Source organism: Passer domesticus, chromosome 8, assembly GCF_036417665.1.
Source record: "Passer domesticus isolate bPasDom1 chromosome 8, bPasDom1.hap1, whole genome shotgun sequence".
NCBI lineage: Eukaryota > Metazoa > Chordata > Aves > Passeriformes > Passeridae > Passer > Passer domesticus.
The window spans coordinates 5,215,726-5,236,402 of NC_087481.1; the positions used below are offsets into that span (position 1 = coordinate 5,215,726).

At 49.8% G+C, this 20,677-nt stretch overlaps 1 protein-coding gene across 1 annotated transcript in view; it reads right to left on the reverse strand.

Moving 5' to 3' along the window:
* Positions 1-16,317: 16,317 nt before the first annotated feature.
* LOC135306179 (zinc finger protein 850-like) overlaps positions 16,318-20,677 on the reverse strand; it is a gene marked incomplete at its 5' end in the record, with an annotated part of 412,436 nt that continues 408,076 nt past the window's right edge. The window contains 2 exon segments of the mRNA XM_064429767.1: positions 16,318-16,424; positions 16,709-16,715. Of these exon segments, the coding sequence (XP_064285837.1) occupies positions 16,318-16,424; positions 16,709-16,715 (114 nt within the window).

Here is a 20,677-nt window from a genome sequence, read left to right on the forward strand (position 1 = left end):
GATCCCGGCACCATGCTGGGCCCTGTTTCAGACTGAGCAGAGCAGATGTTGATGGGACAGGAGCCCTGCGGGGCTGGCAGGGACCTGCAGCTTGCAAGGTGCTCTGCTGTTCCTTAGGTGCTCTCGGAGAGATCCAATCCCAGCTGGACACCTCAGGGCACAATTGGCACTGCCTGTTCATGGGCACACAGCTGATGTCTGCCTGGAAAGGGGCACAGGTTTAAATAACTGATAGTTTCATAATATACAAACAAACCTTTATTATCTGGGTTGCTTGAGTACTTTTAAGAAATGGCAAAGTTTTCCCACCAGGAACAGGAATTTCCTGGATCTACTGGATTCTTCTACTGGTGTCAGGAGGAGAAATTCTGATCTTCCCCTCTACCTTTGCCGCCAACATGCAGTCTGATATTTCATGATCGTAATATCTCACTGTTGCCATGATATTTTAGGGAAAAAGCCTCTGCTAGGATTTTTCCTGTCCTGAGGAGCTGAGAGCCTCAGGAAAGAAATGTAAACAATAACTATCTGCTGCTGTGGAATGCCACAGGTGCATCTTTCATTGGTCCATGTGGATTGTTTTCAATCAGTGAACAATCACAGCCACCTGTGCCAAGACTGTGAGCAGTCACAGGATTTTTGTTATTCATTCCTATTCTATTCTTGTCTTTGTAGCCTTCTGATCTTCTTCTCTCTGTTCTTTTAGTGTAGTTGTAATGTAGTATTTTAGTATAATATATAACATAATAAATCAGCCTTCTGATGAAAATGGAGTCAAACCTCGTGTCCTCACACAAGGGCTTCTTGTCTAAGAATTGGTGACCCCTGGACGTGTGAAACTGATGGTCACCCCAAGAGTGACCACGGAGTCCAGACTGGAGCTGAAGAAATGAGACCGTGAAGATGGGCAGAGTTCACAGCCAAGGCAAACAGGAGAACATGTTGGACTTTCCTGGACATTGTGTCCAGAGACCACAGAGCAGCAGAGCTGCACAGATGGATCCACAAGGACACTGTCTAAAGGTACTGTTATTTTTTCCCTTCCTGAAGATCCTGCCATTTGCAGAAGGTGGGAGGAAAGTTGGGAAAATGTACCTTCGGAAGCTCAGGTTCCGTTTACTGCGTCAGAGGAGAAAGTTATTAAATTCTGGCACAGATGGGGACGCGAGGACGGAGTTAATTATTGTCAGTGGGAGAGACTGTGTTATGAGTTTTTCAGATGGGCAAAATTTCATAGATTTTTTACAAATATCATATACTCCCTTGATTTAGATCTTTGGGAGTTCATGAGCACTGCTTTTAAGTGGACAATGGACCAGGGTGTTACACCCCCAATAATGTATGGAGTGCACGTATGGCTTTTTTTCTGTATTTTGGAAAAAAGGGAGGCTGCGGAGGACATCGTGACTCGGTGGCGCGGTCGCGCTCCGTTCCCACCAGGTTCGGCACGAGAGGAGCCTCTCGAAGAAGACGAACCGTGGGTTCGCAGCCCCCTGCATTGCCCACGGCTGAGCAAAAGTTTTCCTCCGCTCCCTTGGAGCATGAGCAGACAGAGCTGCCTTTCCCCCCTGCTCTTTCTCTTGGGAGGGATGGGGAGCCGGCTCCGCCGCTTTCCAGGCCGGCTCCGCCCACTCCACCGCTGCATTCTCCGCTCCCCCCACTCCGGGAGGGTGCAGAACCGATTCCGCCCCAGCCAGCCCCACGGGAGGCACCGGACCCTGCGGCTCTGCCTGTGGCCCTGCCGCTGCCCGGGCCAGCTCAGCCGGCCTTGATGTCTGCCCCTGCACTGTACTGTCCAGACTCGGCCGCTGCGCCCAGCCCGGCGGGGGATGCGCCCCCGCGGCCCGTGCCAGTCCCGCTGCTTCCAGCCAACCCAATTGCAGTGCAAGAGCTTGCCGAGAATGGTGCTGAGCCCACAGGATCGATTCAAGAGTCGACACCAGCACCCGTGCTGCCCGCACCACCCACCCCAGTTGTCCCGCTGGTTTCCGAAGCTCTGTCATTCGCATCAGACCCTGCGAAGAGCCTGTCCTTCCGTGGAGGAGGCACGGCCCTCCAGCTAACTGCAGGAGCAGTTCAGCTGGCTGTGTTCAAAATCAGTATGGTTTCTGGGTCACTTCGCGTGTGGTCGGGGGCTTCTCCCTGGGGGTTGGGGTGCCTGCCTCCCCCCGAGCGCCCCAGCGGCGTGGGGGAGTTGGCTCCTGTGGCATCTGCCTCTGGTTCCCAGCCCAGTGGGGATGGGGGTGGTGCCGAGGGGCAGAAAGCAGGAGCAGTGGCATTTGCATTGCAGGAGCAAGAGGCACAGAGCAAAGCAAGCATTGCTCGCTTGCTCTGGGGACAAGAAACCCTCAGATCTGGGATGACAATTTCTGAGAATGCTTCGCTTCCTGAGCTGCCGGTGTGCACCGGTGCTGCTGGGGGGAGGAAGCAGTGGGTCATTTCTGCTCTGAAGACAGTGGCAGCATGGTCCTGCCAGGTTCTGAGCACACAGAGCCCGCCTCACGGGCTGGTTCTGGGCCGTTTGGCTCATTTCCCTGGGCCGGGGCCACTGCCCCGTCCAGTGCTGGGTTTGGGGACTTTGCTTTCCCCACAGGGACCTGGGCCACCATTCTGTGAGCCAGGTCTGGGTTCTCTGGTCCATCCACCAGGACCAGGGCCACCCAAAGGTCCTAGAGACGCTCTGCTGCTGCTACTCTTCTTCCTTTGCAAAAAAAAAAAAAAAAAAAAAAAAAAAAAAAAAAAAAAAAAAAAAAGAAAAGTGGAAAGAGCTAGCAGCTCAAAAGCATTGAAAAGCCGAAAATTAGCCTCAGCCCAAGTGGTTCAATGAAGGGCTGTGGCCAGGGCATTCCAGAAATTTTCTCTGAATTGTTTCATGACTGTCAATGAATTTTGCATAATTCTTGTTTTCTTTAGCAGTTCTTTGTTTCAGAATTCTGCAAGCCTGTTTCAGGACCAAAGGGGACTTCCAGAGATGTCAAAGAGGAACATCTTCAGTCCATGGACTCTGTCCTGAAACTCAGCTGTTTGGACTTGAAACAATGAACTTTCTCTGCATGTTTTTTGCATTTTCTTATTTTTTAAGATTGTTTTAGTGATATGATATAATTAGATGTTTGATAGGTGAAGAATTTCCCTGAATGTTTTACAGGTGAAGAATTTCCTTGGCCATTCCACATCAGCAGATGATTGAGATTTTGATTGGCAACAGATGAACCTCAAGAGGTGTTGTTCTCTCTTCTGCAAAGCCCTAGTAGAAGAAATTGCAAACATTTCTTTTTCTATTTAATTTAATAATTTAAAAGGGTGAGATGTTGCCAGGATTTTTAGTGAAAAAGCCTCTGCTAGGATTTTTCCTGTCCTGAGGAGCTGAGGGCCTCAGGAAAGAAATGTAAACAATAACTATCTGCTGCTGTGGAGTGCCACAGGTGCATCTTCCATTGGTCCATGTGGATTGTTTTCAATCAGTGACCAATCACAGCCACCTGTGCCAAGGCTGTGAGCAGTCACAGGATTTTTGTTATTCATTCTTGTTCTATTCTTGTCTTTGTAGCCTTCTGATCTTCTTCTCTCTGTGCTTTTTAGTATGGTTATAATGTAGTATTTTAGTATAATATATATCATAATAAATCAGCCTTCTGACCAACATGGAGTCAAGCCTCGTGTCCTCGCACCAGGGGTTCAAGTTTAAGCAACACCTGCAGACCCTGTGAGTACATCTCTGAATATTTCTGGTGCAGGGGAGGTGAAATGCTCATGAAGCTCTGACATGCTGAGGGGTTCTGAGCAGTTGTATAACATTTCCAAGACAAGGATTTTGATAAATATGAGGAAATTTCCTAATGTTTCTATTCAGTTTCCTACTCTTGGAGAATGTCTGGGATTGGGACCAAAATATTAAAAGCTTGATTATGAATTTTGACATGTTCCTGAGATATCTGAACTGTTGCTTTTAGTGATCAGTAGGTTCACAGGAGATCCCTAATGTGCTTTCAGCCACTCTGCCCATGGACAGCAGCAGCATCACCTTTGCTGGACCCATCAGGCTCAGTCTGAGCTGTCCGTTCTCCAAGCTGCAAACAGAATCTGCCCCCAGCCAGTGCCCTGCAGACAGGCAGGGTTCTGTCAGGCCAAGGAGAGCACACAGAGATTTGGGGTCTGTGAGTGCTGGCAGGGAGAGATCAGGCACAGGGAAACACCTACAAGAGGAAAATCTCCAGGAAGCAGAGAGATCAGGGAGGGAGAAAAAACAAAACCCAGAAATGCTGTGGCAGGGAGAGTTTAGAGATGCCCACAGGATCCCCTCCAGTGCAGCCCCTCCCTCTGAACAAGGCCCCTCCCTCCTGTCCCCCAGCCAAGCCTCTGCCCTCAGGGCTGGGGCTCCAAGGTGTGAAGCCCCTCCTGTGCAGGCAGAGCTGCAGCAGAGCCGTGGGGCAGCTCTGCAGCCCCGGGCCCAGTTGCCTCTGCAGAGCACAGGGCTGGGAGCAGCTGCCCGGCCCTGGGGGCTCTGGGAGGGGGCACAGCTGGCTCAGGGTGACGCTGTGCCCAGTGCCCGGCTCTGGGCAATGCTGTCAGTGCAGCCAGGCAAGGAGCTGCATCTTCCTTCATCCAATGCCAGCATAAGGACACTTGGAAGTCTCCCTGAGATTTCAGTCCAAGCTGGGAGCTTCAGTCCAGGATGCAAACCTGTCCTAGAGCATCTCTGAGTTATAAGGTTTATGGAGAGAGATGTTCTGACACTGAAAATGCTGCTGGGATGGTGAAACAAACAACGTGAGTCCTGGGCTACACATGTGGAGCTGGGCTGTGGTGGATCCATCTGCTCTCAGCAGCATCTGGTGATCTTTAAGGAAAGCATTGGAGTGTGAACATCCTCCACTTGTAAAAAATGAAAGCCCAGAGAAACTCCAAACAGCATGAGGTGAGAGACATTCTCCCCTCAGTCTCCACTCATCGCCTTGCCTCAGGAAATTCACTCTGTGCTACCAGAAGGCAGCAGAAATGCTGAGGATTTCTGATACCAAAGAATACCAGCAGAGATATGGGGGGATCTTAAGTAGAAAACATCAGAACTCTTAAACATGAAAGGGTGTCTGTGTGTGTTACAGAGGAGGGTGTACGGGAAATGGCTTTGATTTTGGTTACAGGTATCTCCTCTAACATTTCACTCTCCTTTCTCCATGAACAGGTCCCCACATGCAGCCCAACTAAATGTCCAACAGCAGCTCCATCAGGCACTTCCTCCTGCTGGCATTGGCAGACACGCGGCAGCTGCAGCTCCTGCACTTCTGCCTCTTGCTGGGCATCTCCCTGGCTGCCCTCCTGGCCAACGGCCTCATCATCAGCGCCGTAGCCTGCGGCCACCACCTGCACACGCCCATGTTCTTCTTCCTGCTCCACCTGGCCCTCAGCAACCTGGGCTCCATCTGCACCACTGTTCCCAAAGCCATACACAATTCCCTCTGGGACACCAGGACCATCTCCTATAAAGCATGTGCTGCACAGCTCTTCTTTTTTGCTTTTTTTAATTCAGCAGAGTTTTGCCTCCTGACCATCATGTGCTACGACTGCTACGTGTCCATCAGCAAACCCCTGCACTACGGGACCCTCCTGGGCAGCAGAGCTTGTGCCCACATGGCAGCAGCTGCCTGGGCCAGTGCCTTCCTCAATGCTCTCATGCACACAGCCAATACATTTTCCCTGCCTCTGTGTCAGGGCAATGCCCTGGGCCAGTTCTTCTGTGAAATCCCACACATCCTCAAACTGTCCTGCTCGAAATCCTACCTCAGAGAATTTGGGTTTCTTGTGTTTTCTATCTGTTTAGCTTTTGGTTGTTTTGTGTTCATTGTTTTCTCCTATGTGCAGATCTTCAGGGCTGTGCTGAGGTTCCCCTCTCAGCAGGGACGACACAAAGCCTTTTCCACCTGCCTCCCTCACTTGGCTGTGGTCTCCCTGCTCTTGAGCAGTGTCATATTTGCCCACCTGAAGCCCCCCTCCATGTCCTCCCCATCCCTGGATCTGGTCCTGTAAGTTCTGAACTCAGTGGTGCCTCCAGCCCTGAACCCCCTCATCTACAGCGTGAGGAACAAAGACCTCAAGGCTGCAGTGTGGAGACTGATGACTGGATGTTTTCAGGAACATTAAACTGATGGACAATGTCACAAAATCACTTGTAATAAAAGCAATTTTTGATACATCTTGTTAGTTTGGTTATGGGTATTTTGTGCTTTGTTTTAGTTTCTTCATGTCCACAAATAAAGGTAATTGTCTGTGCCATTTCTTGTTTTATTTCTCTCTACCTTTTCTGTGTAGGGGGGCTGCGCTGTTGGTGGCTTTAAAGGAACTAAAGGATCTCCCTGCAAAGTTTTCTGCAAAGATGCCCTTCTTTTGCCTTCTCTGGAGCTGCAGCAGCAATGTCTGTGTGCAGAGCTGGGGGCAGATCAGTGCTGGCACAGCAGCTGTGCCCAGCAGCAGCAGCACTCGGTGTTGCCAGTGCTGCTGCTGTGGCCCTGCCCCGCTGCCCTGGTGGCCCTGGTGTTGCTGCAGGGCCTGAGTGCTCTCGGGGCCGGGCACAGTCCTGGGGGTGGCAGTGCCGGGGCTGCAGCAGGGACAGGCCATGGGCACTGCTGGGGCAGCGCTGACGCCTCAGGCCAGGCCCTGGGGGCTGCAGGCTCCTTGCCCAGGCTCTCTCAAGAACACGGCCAGGCCAATGCTCAGCACAGAAAAGCCCCAGGGTGAGCAGCCCCAGGCTGGCCGTGGGCAGGCTGGGGGCAAACAGCATGGCTGGGGCTCTGCAAGGGCCCTGGGGGAGACGGGAAGGAGCAGCAGAGCAGGGGCTGATCCATCCCCAGTGCGCTGCACAGCCCAGGGCAGCGTCCCAGAGCGTCCTCATGGAGCTGCCAACAACATCCCCCCTCTGCAGCCCTGGCCTCTCCCCCAGCTCACAGAGGTGCCCCATCCTTGCAGGCACAGCCACGGCAGCACTGGCACAGGAGCCCGTTTGCATTGCACAGAGCAGGCAGGAGCACCCCCAGGCTGTTGCTTGTGGGGACATGAACCTGAGGGAGCACAAATGCCATCAGCCCCTGGGGCCAGCAAGGTCTGGGGGACTCCAGGGAAACCACTCTGGTTTATTGTGACAAACATTTGAGATCACCAAGTCCAACCTGCACCCTAACACTTCCTTGTCTACCCAGAGCATCATCCAGTTAACTTACCCACCGCTCCCTCATGTGCTTTCAACCAAACTTCTCCTCCAGACCCCTTTTTGGCCTTTTTGGCCTTCTCTGGACACGCTCCAGCCCCTCCATGTCCTTCCTAAATTGGGGACCCAGAACTGGACACACTCAAGGTGTGGCCTCACCAGTGCCCAGCACTGGAGAAGAATCACTGCCTTGCTCCTGCTGGCCACACCATTCCTGATCCTGGCTAGGAGCCATTGGCCGTCTTGGCCACCTGGGCACACTGCTGCCTCATGTCCAGCCTGCTGTCCATCTGTCCCTGCAGGTCCCTTTGTGCCTGGCTGCTCTCCAGCCACTCTGTCCCCAGCCTGTAGCACTGCAGGGGTTGTTGTGGCCAAAGTGCAGGACCCGGCACTGGGACTTGTTCAACCTCACCTTGCTGGATTTGGGCCCTGGATCCAGCCTGTCCAGGTCCCTCTGCAGAGCCCTCCTACCCTCCAGCAGATCCACACTCACACCCAGCTTGGTGTCATCTGCAAATTTGCTGATGCTGGACTCAATCCCCTCACAGAGATCATCAGTGCAGATACTGAAATCCACACTGGCTGGCTCTGATGCCTCAGCCATCCTGTGGGTGCCCTGTGATGGCTCTCAAGGTGATCTGTTCCATAACCCTGCCAGGCACCCAGGTCAGGCTGACAGGCCTGGAGTTCCCCAGATCCTCCTTCCAGCCCTTCTTGGGGATGGGCTCACACTGGCACCTCCAGTCCTCTGGGACCTCCCTGCTGATCCAGGACTGATGGTAAATGATGGAGAGGAGCCTGGGGAGATCATCCACCAGCTCCATCAGCCCTCTAGGATGGATCCCCTCTGATCCCAGAGACACCTGTGAGCACCTGAGTGGCTCAGCAGGTCTCCAGCTGCTTCCTCCTGGATTCCAGGGGCTGTTCTGCTCCCTGTGCCCATCTACCAGCTCAGGAGAACACTTGTCCTGAGGATGGCCTGTCTTATTGTTGAAAACTGAGGCAAAGAAGGGGTGAAGTACCTCAGCCCATTCTTCATCTTTGGTAATCATATCCCTCACAGTAAGAAATGCAGGTTGTCCTTACCCCTCTGTTGGGAAGGATGAAAGTTTGACAAGAAAGTCTCACAGATATGTATGCTTAGCAGAAAGATTTTTGAATGTAGAAGCTGAGGAAGGAATAGAGATGGAAGCAAGTTTTGATATAGAAGAAGAGAATTGCTGAGCCAGTCTTACTGGATAACCAAGGAGGCAAAGGGTATGCTAGTTAGAAGGGGGTTTTTATGACTTAGAGCAAAGGATAAATCCACCTCAAACAAGAAGATGTTTTTACCAAGCAGAAAGATAGCACAGGCAAACAAGTCAGCAAATGTTGCAAGTAGAAAAAAGGTCTCAGAATTTTCCACTGCAAGAAAACTGAAGAACAACTTCTAGCTTAAACTGTAATGTACTAACCTTTAGTGATTGGAGAATACTAACATGAATATGGTAATTGTATTAGTTATGATAGGCTATAGATAAAAGTTAAGGTATAGATTGGTTCTACTGTATTAAGATGCTCAGGAGAGAAAAGTATATAATGCATTTGTAACCTAAACTAAGGGTCTCCAGGCCTGCCTGCAGCTGCAGCTGACAGCTGTAGGCTCAGGCTCTGTCGCCCACGACCCTGGACTGCTCTAACATCTTGCATGTAATAAACTGCGTTTTGGAAGAGCCACCTGGAGTCCCGCATCTCTCATTTAGGCTCTTACAGTGGCGCCCACGTTTTAGTTGGCAAACTCGGACTTATTAGCAGTAAGAGACCTCTCGGTGAACTCAGTAAAAAGCGGCCGCACGGATTAGGCACCTGAAACGAGGGTGACCGGGGCCCGGACAGAAGCTGCTGCTGGACAGTGCCTGGATCGGAGCCTCTATATACAGCGCCTGCTGCATAGCTGGACAGCAGGTGAGCACCGGGAATAATGGGGCAGAATAAGTCTGTTCCTCGGAGAGATGTGTATCAGCATTTAAAAACATTAGTTAAATCAAGTCCAAAATCCTTGCCTAAGCGAGAGCTCAAAGCGCTTTTTAAATGGACTATAACTCGTATCCCAAATGCTGACTCTGAAGCCTTCTACACCAGAGACTTTTGGGAATCTGTGGGGGTTAAATTATACAATGCTATCTCTCGGCGTGACAAAACAGCAGCGGAACTTCTCCCCACTTGCCGAGTCCTTGTAGAAATCTTCGCCGCGAATGCCCCACCGCGGAGCCCCTGCCCCTGCCCCGTTCCACCCGCACCCTCGCAGCCGCGTCCCTCCGAGCAGGCCCAGCCGGCCTCTCCAACCGCAAGGGAAGGGGAGGGGGAGAAGAAAACACCAGCTGCCCATGCAGCAGGAGAGGCAGACGAAACTAACGATATCTCGGAGAGAGAGGGGAATTGCTTTATTCCAAAGCCAGGAAACCCCGAAAACCAAGTAGAAATGTTTCCGAATAACGCCAGGTCTTGCCCCGGGAATGGAGATTTTTCAACCCAGAAAGAAATACCTAGCCCCGGGAATTCTCCGGTGCTGCCTCCTGGTTTGGAAGAATCCCCACAGGGATCAGATTTCCAGCAGCCCAGCAGTCCCAGAATGGGGGTTCCCATCCCCCCTCACGAAATTAAAGAACCAGTTTTACACAAGAGCATCCTCCACGGCCCGGCACCTATCCCTGTGCAGCGGCGCCGGCATGCCCAAGGTGCACTGGAGCCGGCAGCCCTGCGGGGTCCAGCCCGGCCACTTCAGCCCGCCGGGTGCTGCCCGCGATCGAGGCACCCAGGGAGGTCGAAAAGGACCAAGACGAGAGCCAGAAGATGGCTCCTCAGAGGCAGCGGGACCTGCATCTCATCGCTGCGCAGGTCGCCACTGGCACCAACAACCACTGAGGGAGCCAAAAAATCATCCCCCAGATCTCCTACTCCTAAAACTAGCAAAGCTTTGGAGAACATTGCCGATGTTCTGCAAAATAGACAAGCTCATAGCTATATTCCACGTAAACCTTTTTTCCTTGCAGTTCTAGGAGAAACGCTGAGACAGTATGGCCTCATTTTCCAATGGGATTCCTCTCAAAATGATCCTTTGTTAATAATTGAATGGGTTTTTCTTTCTTACAGGTCACCAAAGACAATCTTCACATCCTTAGAGATGATTTCTCAAATCATCATTAAGGGCAGAGCAAGGCTTCTCTCTATAGCAGGTTGCGAATTTGAAATAATCTATTTACCTATGATTAAATCGTATTTTGATTGGGCCATGCAAAAATCAGAAGATTTGCTCTATGCCTTGTTAGATTTTCCAGGTGTTTGCTCCATTCATTACCCAGCACACAAACTGATCAAAGCTAAATTGTGCTACAAAGAGAAACCCCTTATCAGTGAAGAACCTTTAGATGCAGTTACTCTTTTCACTGATGGGTCAGGACAAACACACAAAGCAGTGATTACATGGCAGAATAAAAACACTAAATCTTGGGAGCGAGATGTTCAAAAGTTGAGAGTTCTCCTCAGATTGTTGAATTGGCTGCAGTTGTAAGAGCATTTCAGCTCTTTCCAGAGCCCTTTAATTTAGTCACTGATTCAGCATATGTTGCTCATGTTGTTAAGAGAATTGAAGGGTCTGTTTTAAAAGATGTTAGCAATGACACATTGTGTCTTTGGCTTACCTGTCTTTATCAAATTTTGTTACACAGAACTAATCCTTACTTTGTTGCTCACATTAGAGCTCACTCTGGTCTCCCAGGATTTATGGCAGAAGGGAATGCACGAGCTGATGCATTGGCATCAGCAACATGTGATGAGGGAACTGAAGGAGACATTAAAGATTGCACTTCTGTGCTTCCTGCAGCTACCTTACCTAACATTGTTGAACAAGCTAAATTGAGTCATACCTTTTTTCACCAAAATGCACAGGCGCTCAGACGAGATTTTCACATCTCCCTAGAGCAGGCACAAGCCATTGTACGGGCTTGCTCTGACTGCCAGCTTGTTCAGCCTATCCCTTCTACGGGAGCAACCAACCCAAGGGGGTTGGAAAGTTTGCAAAAGTGGCAAACAGATGTCACAAAGTACTCTTCTTTTGGGAAATTTAAAAATATCCATGTCTCTATTGATACATTTTCAAAAGCAGTTTTTGCGTCTATACATACAGGAGAAACAGCTAAGCATGTTTGCCAGCATTTTTCACAAGCATTTTCTTCATTAGGTGTCCCTCAAGAAATCAAAACTGATAATGGTCCTTCATATGCTTCACAAGAATTGGCCACATTTTTAAATGACTGGGGTGTTCACCATACATTTGGTATTCCCTATTCTCCTACAGGTCAGGGAATGGTAGAAAGAACACATCAAATTCTAAAACGCATTTTAGATCAACAAAAAGGGGGGGGAGTCCAGGATACACCTCAAAGAAAGTTGAATAAGGCTTTGTATGTTTATAACTTTTTGAATAGCTCTGCAGAAGAGACAGATCCTCCCATTTACAGACATTTCAAGAACAACAAAAAAGTAAAACTGAAGGAACACCCTCCAGTTTTAATTAAAAATCTAGAATCAGGAAAAATAGAGGGACCATTTGATCTTATTACTTGGGGAAGGGGTTTGCATGTGTTTCTACAGATACAGGACTCAAGTGGATTCCAGCAAAGAACGTGAAACCGTACCACCCCTCAAAGCCCGTGGACGCTTCCGCAGCAGCCAGTGACCCTGCGAGTGGAAGCCGAGAGACAGGCACGCAAACGTGATCTACGCAGGATCACCCAGAGAAAACTGTCTGCCAGAAACTGTTCAAGAAGAGAATGGAGTTGTATTATAATTTGCGCAGGTGTATGTTACTTTTAGCCTTTTGTTTTTATCTTTGCAGTGAGGCTTTACCTGTAACTCAACCAAAAACAAATGTTTGGGTTTCTTTAGCCAAGTCTGCAGGCTCTGACACAATTTGCTTATCTAACACTAGCCCTGATAAACCTTTTTCAACTTGTTTAGTTGGAGTGCCTTTCCCAGAAGGTTTTGATAATGTTACTTTTGAGAAATATTGGCCATATGATGATCACCACACTTCTCCAACTCCTAGCCCAAGACACCAAACTTATATTGATAATTTTAAAGTTGATAAATCTGATCTTCCAGAATTAGAAATTTTAGGCTCATTAACTATGGACACTTGTTATTTGTTTCATTTTATAGGACAAAATGGGCCACATTTAAATGTTACTCCTTATCACCCAGTTTATAACAATATGACTTCTTGGTGTAATCAAACTAAGCTTCTTATATATGATGAACCTTATGCAGATCGTTTTAACAAACTTCCAATTCGATTTCCTAAAGGAATTTGGCTCATATGTGGAGACAGGACTTGGCAGGGTATTCCCTCAAAACTAGACGGCGGCCCTTGTGCTCTGGGACAACTTACAGTAATTGCTCCCAGTATCAAAAAAGCAATGAAAAAGAAAAATAGAAAAATAAGATCTTCCTTAGGGCATCATTATGAGAGCAACTGTGATAGTGAGTTTCACCCTTGGAACTCCGGAAATTCAATTGTTACAAGCATTTTTTTACCTCAGTTAAGTTCTGCAATTGCACTAAAACAGTTAAACAAATTAGGGTGTTGGCTCAGTAAAGAAGTGAATGCCACCTCTACAAAAATTAGTGATTTGCTGACAGATGAGGAAGCAGTCAGACATGCCACTTTACAAAACAGAGCTGCTATTGACTTTCTTTTACTAGCACATGGACATGGTTGTGAAGATTTTGAAGGATTGTGTTGTATGAATCTGTCTGATCATTCTGCTTCTATTCATAAACAGCTGCAAAACTTAAGAGATTTAGCTAACCAAATTACAACAGATAAATCATCTTGGTTAGACAATTTGTTTGATGGTTGGAGCTTTGCACCTTGGCTGAAGGAACTTTGTAAGTTAGGCTTGATTGTGTTAGTGGTGATAATTACAATTATGTTAGTAGTACCCTGTTCACTTCAGTGTGTGCAGAGAATGATGAATAAGACAGTTTCTAGCATCTTTGTTGTTCATCAGAACGGGGGAGATGTTGGGAAGGATGAAAGTTTGACAAGAAAGTCTCACAGATATGTATGCTTAGCAGAAAGATTTTTGAATGTAGAAGCTGAGGAAGGAATAGAGATGGAAGCAAGTTTTGATATAGAAGAAAAGAATTGCTGAGCCAGTCTTACTGGATAACCAAGGAGGCAAAGGGTATGCTAGTTAGAAGGGGGTTTTTATGACTTAGAGCAAAGGATAAACCCACCTCAAACAAGAAGATGTTTTTACCAAGCAGAAAGATAGCACAGGCAAACAAGTCAGCAAATGTTGCAAGTAGAAAAAAGGTCTCAGAATTTTCCACTGCAAGAAAACTGAAGAACAACTTCTAGCTTAAACTGTAATGTACTAACCTTTAGTGATTGGAGAATACTAACATGAATATGGTAATTGTATTAGTTATGATAGGCTATAGATAAAAGTTAAGGTATAGATTGGTTCTACTGTATTAAGATGCTCAGGAGAGAAAAGTATATAATGCATTTGTAACCTAAACTAAGGGTCTCCAGGCCTGCCTGCAGCTGCAGCTGACAGCTGTAGGCTCAGGCTCTGTCGCCCACGACCCTGGACTGCTCTAACATCTTGCATGTAATAAACTGCGTTTTGGAAGAGCCACCTGGAGTCCCGCATCTCTCATTTAGGCTCTTACACCCCTCCTTTTGACATTAATGTACCTATAAAAACATAATAATTAACCTTCACAGAAGTATCCAAGTTAAGTCCTAACTGAGCTTTTACCTCTCTAATTTTCTTTCTGCATGACCTAACAACATCCTCAAACATTTCTTGATTTACCTGCCTCTATGTCCAAAGGTGCTGCACCCTCTTTTTAATCCCTAAAAATATCCTTTTTAATCCCCCTTTTCCTTGAAAAGCTCCATACCCAGCCAGGCCAGTCATTTCCCCCTCTGGGTCATCTTTCTGCACAAAGAGGGCAGCCTTCTCTCGCCCCTTCAAGATTTCTTTTTTGAAGTGTTTCCATCCTTCCTGGAACTAGTTGTTTTTAAGGGTTGTTTTTTTAAAAAAAATCAATACCTGATTTGGTACTCCCCAAATCTGCATCCTCAACAGGCCAAAGTCTGCCCTCAAAAGTCCAGTGTAGAAGATTTATTGATGCCCCTCCTTCTTTTACAGAATATTTAAAAAGTCAATCATTTCATTGTGACTGTGCCCTAAAGAGCCTCTGACCAGCACTTCTCCCACCAGCCCTTCTCTGTTCATGAACAGCAGGAGACAGAGCTTTCCTTGGGAGTGGGAATTGCAGGAAACCTCCCCAAAGTGCAGCTTGGAAGGTTCAGGCTGGAGCTGAGAAGAAAGCAAAGTCCCTGCCAGGGTGGAATTGTGGTGCTCGAGGTGTGGCAGCGTGAGGCTGGGCCATGGCCGGCTCTGTGTGCCAGGAGCCGGCAGCGCTGGGTGCAGGGAGCCCAGGGAGGGCACAGAAACGCTGGCTGAGAAATGCTGGGGCACAGCGAGAGGGGCGAGTGCAGCCGGCCAGGGCACAGGAGCAGCACGCACAGGGGGCACAGCCTGCAGGACAGATGGCCGAGGGCTGGGCAGGGCTGGCAGGGCCACAGGCACCCAGGCCTTTGTGCCCTGGGCTCGGGCAGCGCCTCTGGAGGCCCCACAGCAGGAACTTTCCTGGCAGGGGCTGCACTTTGGCTCTCCCTCGGCCTCCCTGGCCAGGCTGGCAGGGGCTGCAGGTTGATGGCATTTGTCCTTGCTGCCCCTCACATCCCCCTGCCCCACAGAGAGCCCCGAGCCACCCGTGAGGGACAGGCCCTGCTGGCCCAGGCTGGGCTCAGGGCTTGGCCTTTCTGCTTCCCCCAGCCAGCCCAGGCCTTGCTCAGCATTGCAGTTCCCTGCCCAGAGCCTTGGGCTCCCTGCACTCCTGGCCTCAAGGATCTGCTCTCACCAGTCCTGGGGAGCCTTTGGCACTCCCTGCCCTCCCTGGGGCCCAGCCATGCTCCAAGGCACTTGGAGTTTTGCTGCTGACTCCTTGAGCAGCTTCTTCATCCTTCTCTCAGTGCCTGAGGCTCCTGGACCCAGCCCCAAATCCACCATGGGGCTGATTAAAACACAGAAAGCCCTCAGGAGCTCTTTGTCTCCCTTCAATTGTCTTCAAGTCTCCAGGGCTTCTGCAGTGATTGGAGTTAAGGAGGGAGATTACAAAGTGCACCTCATGATTTTTGGTTTTTTAATCACATATGTGAGTTTGGTTTTTATTTTTCATTGCAGAGAAGAGGTGATAGAAGCATTCCCGAAGTGATCTTGATGCTGAATGTCTTTTTAGGAGGTTTGGGCATGGAGATGAATGAGCCCTTTTTGGGCTGACCCTTTTTGGACAACCTGCTCTTCACCCCCTACCTCACCATGTCTGTCATAACCCACCTGGGACTGACATCCCAAAATATCCAAAAATGTTGCTGTAATTTATTCTTTTATTTTATTCTGTAACACATTATTTTGTGTGATTATTTAATTATGTATATATTTCTTTTCATTTATAATATTAAGAGTGGTTTTTCTTACCTAGTTTTTATATTTGCATAAAAAATCTGTACATTTTTATTAGCCAAGAACATTAATGTTCTTTGGTTCTATGTAGCACATTCCCCTTCCTTAATTAATGAAGATCTATTGGCTATTTATTTCTTCCTCTTTATGGTAATTAGTAATATGTCCAGTCATTTTGTCATCGTTTTTATCATCTTTCTCTCAGACAGGGGCATGGGAGAGCCTTTTGGTGTCCAGAGAGACATTTCTGGGGCACATTTGAGGCAGTTGTGGGTCTGGGGAGGGAATTTAGAAAGAACTTGAGGGTATGGACAACACTTAGGGGAGCCAGGTGGGCACTTGGAGGGGCACTCAGGAATTCTGAGGGACATTTCTGGGTCCGGGGGAGCACTTGGGGGTCCAGGGCGGCCCTTGGAGGTCAGGGAGGGGAATTTGGGGCCCTTTGGGGTCTGGTCGAGCCCTTGGGGAGCTCGAACGGGGCTCTCTGGGGCGCGGGGGGTGATGGGAGTTGTAGGCGCGGGTATAATACGGTTAAACGGGGCCGCAGAGCATCATGGGAGTTGTAGGCACAGCTGCAATGGCTTTTGGTGTGTTGCGGCATGACGGGAGATGAAGTCCCGGCTCGAAGAGCGCTGTACCTGTGCCGCAGAGCATGATGGGAGCTGTAGTCCCGGAAGTGGCTGGACCGCGGCGTTTGGGGGTTCAGGAAGGCACTTGGGGTGACACTTCAGGGCCCGAGCCGCGACTTGAGTCCTCGGGGGGAATGTAAATGGTTCGGGAATACCTGGGGGGCGCTTGGGGAGCTCCAACTGGACTCTTTAAGGCGTGGGGCACGGCACGAGTTTTAGGTGCGGGGCTGTGCTATGAGGAGCTCTGGGGCTGCGGGGGATGAGAGGAGATGAATTCCCAGAAGTGGCTGTACCGGGCATCTGTGGGGCTGGGAGCACTCAGGGGATCCGGGGACTCTTTTTGCGGGGTCCCTAATGGGTTCTGAGGGGCACTGAGGGATCCTGGAGGGTCGGGGGGACACTTATGGGACAGATGGGGGGTGGATGCCGGGGTGGGCTCTGTGGAGCGCGGGGCATGACGAGCGTTGCAGTCCCGGCTCCAGTGGGGCTCAGTTGCGACTGGAGCATGACAGGAGTTGTAGGAAAAAACGAAAAGATGGCACTGACATCAGGCTCTGCCCTTGAGGCCCCGATCCCTTGGGCTGTTTGGTTGTGAGCGGTGATGGACGGGAGCTTTGGCAAATGGGAGACGGCAGAGGTGGGAACAGCCCATTCAATCCCTCCAGTCCCTCTCAGTATTGCCCAGTTCATCCCCAGTACAACCAAGCACATCCACTATGCCCCTCCAGGCCCTCCCAGTAGAGACCATTTGTCCCAATACACATAAGTTCATTCCCAGTTGTTATGAATAGAAAATTGTATTTTTTTTAGTTTCAGAGTTAAAAAAAACAAGTCAAACCAGTCAGACTTCTTTAGATGTGCTGCCAAAGAAAAGCTCTTCGAATACCTGTTAATGGCCGGTGATTAACTGATTGTTTCCCTGATGCTGGCCACTTACCAAAAAAAAGACACCAGGACAGACCCCTCCGAGGTAAAGAAAATAGAGTGACATTGGAGCCAGTATGCAAATAAGAAATGCAGTGCACCTTGGGTTTTTACAGTTTTACAGTTTTTACAAGAAAAACCCCTAAAATCACAAGCCAACAAGTGACCTAAGTGACGTCTAAGGATGGGAGCATAGTCCCATACCTGCTTGGACCTTTTTATTTCTCACCCTAACCTGAAAAGAAACTGATTAAAGACACCCCCCGGGTTTTTAAACAAACAAAGGAAGGACTCAACGACTCTCCCATGAGGACAGAGTCCCCAGTTCTGTCTGCAGACCAGCGGACAAAGCTGCATCATCCTCCTCCTTCGTGCCACGCCTGGGAGCAAAGGCAGTGTGGGCGCGACCCGTCGATTTCTCCCCACCTGAGCTGATTCTTCTTAATAAAGGCATTAAAAAGGAGAAAAATCTCCTGCCGATTTATTTCAACAGTCCCTCTCAGTTCCTCTAAATGTCATCCACAGTATGCCCCAGTGTCTCCCAGTCTTCCCTGCAATGTCCCATGCCCCAGTGTCACTCCCAGTGTCACTCCCAGTATATCCCAGTATGTTCCAGCATGTCCCACTGTGTCTCAGTGTACCCCCACTGTCCATCCCAGTCCATCCAGATTCTCCCTCAGCATTCCTTGTGTTCTCAGGTTGTCCCAGTCCTCCGCAGTGTGAATCCCAGTATATCCCAGTGTCTCCTACAGTGTTCCCAGTGTTTCCCAGTATGTCCCAGTGCTCCCCAGTGTTTCCAAGCACAGTTTAATTTCTCAGGGTTGCAGTGGCAGCCAAACCGAGCAGTGGGGTCAGGGCAGTGTCCATGGCCACAGCCCCTTGCAGTGGCCCAGTGCAGCTTGGGCTGATGATCCACCCTCACAGCTGGCCCAGGGCAGCCTGCAGTGGTTTTGGTGGCACCTTGGGCTGGCACACACCTGAGGAGTGTGTCTGTGTTCAGTGGGGAAAGTCAGGAGTTTGAGATTGCTTCAAAAAGGGAAAAACCCCTCTTAGGCTGAGTGCAGCCAGCTCTCCAAGCACAGCAGGTCCCAGGTGAGTGAGGACAGACAGGATGGGGCTGGGGAATGTGGAGCAAGGCTGTCCACACTGGGTCAGAGCTCAAGGCACAGCTTCTCTGAGCAGGCCAGAGCACCTGAGGAGAGACCCTGGGTCAATATCAATCACAGAATGCTGCAATCACCTCTGCTCTAAAAAGAAATGTAATAAAATATATCTTATGAAATAATAATGGATATTTCTTACAAACATTTTGAAATATTTCTCCATAATTGGACTAGAAAAACTTTAATGACTCTCTCAGGGCTTTGGTATTGTTTACATCAGACTCGGTCCCTGAGAGAGTCTTCACAAAACTTCTCAAGAAGTCAAATTGAAAATCTGAAGTTTCTTGAAATTTTAATGGGTCCCACTGAGGGACACGACTGAGAAAGTTTTTGCCAGTCAGAGGAGAACACTGGAGACAGTGATGACAGCTGGGGACAAACAAGGCAAAGGTGTCTCTGGTGCTGAGCAAACCTGGATGTGTTTCAGGAATGCAAAGGCCCAAGGCCTGAGCCCCAGCCCCTGGCCAGGCACATCCTGTCCCTCCCTCCTTGCTCAGGGCTCTTCCCAGGATGGGCACTGGGATGTGGGGATGTGCAATGCCAAGGGCAGCACCATGGGGCGGCCCCTGCCAGGCTGCTGAGCAGGGACAAGGAGGCAATGAGGCCCCAGGCCTGCAAGGGTCACTTGTCTCCTGCTCCTGGCTCAGGCCCAGGGCCAGCAGCCATGGCCAAAGTGCTGCCCAAGTTGGCTCTGTCAGGGCCTTGCAGCTGCTGCCCATCCCTGTGCCCTGTGCAGCCCAGGCTGTCCTACGGTGTCCCTGCCCTGTGCCTCTGTCCCTGCAGGCTGTTGTCATCCCCCGGCTGCCCCACCTGGCTGGCCTCTTCCTTTGCTGACAGCTCTGCCTCCTGCCTGCCTCTGCCTGCCCACACAAAACCTTGGGCTGCTCCAGGCTCCTTCTGGGGGATGTATTGCACCACAGCCCTGCCCTGGGAGGGAAATTCCTTTCTCCCGCTGTCCAGTCTGGGCCTCCCCAGGTGCCCTTGGTGCCATTATTGCCTTCTCATGCTTATATCCTCTTTGAAGAAAAGCTCCAGCCTCTCTGAAACCACCCTTCCAGCCCTCTCAGACTACTCCTGTTCTGTCCTCAGTCTCCACACCACTGGGCCCAGAGCTATCAGACTCTACATCCTGGTTATGTTATCAGGCCTCCAAAACCCATCTTGGGAGATTTTTGGGTCCTCTTCAAGGTCTGTGAAAATAGAAAAAAAGTGGTCAAAGTTATTTTCTCCCAAATCTTGCAGTGACAGAACAAGGCTCAATGTCTTTCAACCTAATGAGGGTGGATTTACTTTTGTTAAAACGAGGAAATATTTTGCAATGATGAGAGTGGCACAAAAGTGCAACTGTTTTCCCAGAAAAGTGGATTCCCAACCCCAGGAATTCCACAAGAGCAGGACCTTTGTGCAACCTGACCCAGTGAAACCCTCTCATCCCCAAGGACAGATTTCCTGTTGTGTGGGTTCTCTGCTGTGCTGGGTGCCCTCACAACGCTTCTGGCCAGAATGTCTGCTGAGGGCAGCCAGGCTGCTGCAGGGGCAGTGACCTCACAGCCATCACCATGGCAGCCCTGTGCCCTGGGCCTGGCTCTCCCCTTTCCTCTGCCCCTGCCTTGTCTCTGCTGGCATGAAGATTTTTGTCATCAATATCTTGTGCCCAAGGTGCTGGGGCCAATGGCTTCCCAGGCAGGCTCCTGGAGCAGAAGTGGCTTTTCAGAGCCCAGGCAGAAATGAGCCCTGAGGCAGCAGCTCTGCAGTGGTGGCCACCAGGCCGGGCTGCCAAGGGAGGCTTCTGGCCATGCCCTGCAAGCAGCTGCTGCTGCCAAGGAGCCTTTGGTGCCTCAGGCTCTGCCTGGCACAGCTCCCAGCACGGCACTCTGCCCTTGTGCCCGAGCCCTTCCCTGTGCTGGGGCTGGCCTGGGGCTTTTCCTGCAGCGGGACCTGCCCTGCTGATGGCACAGGAAAGGCAGTTCCTGCTGGAGCAGGAGGCTCTGCCTGCAATGGGCTCCAACAACTCCTGCAAGGCCCTGTTTATTTCAAAATGTTGCCTAGAGCAGAATATTCTAATAATTGTTATAGGTCCTGTACTGTGGAGTAAATAACTGTAGTTAATTCTTTCTTCTAATTATGATCAGAAGCAATCCGAGCTGTATTAATAGAAATTTTTCTGGTATTCCA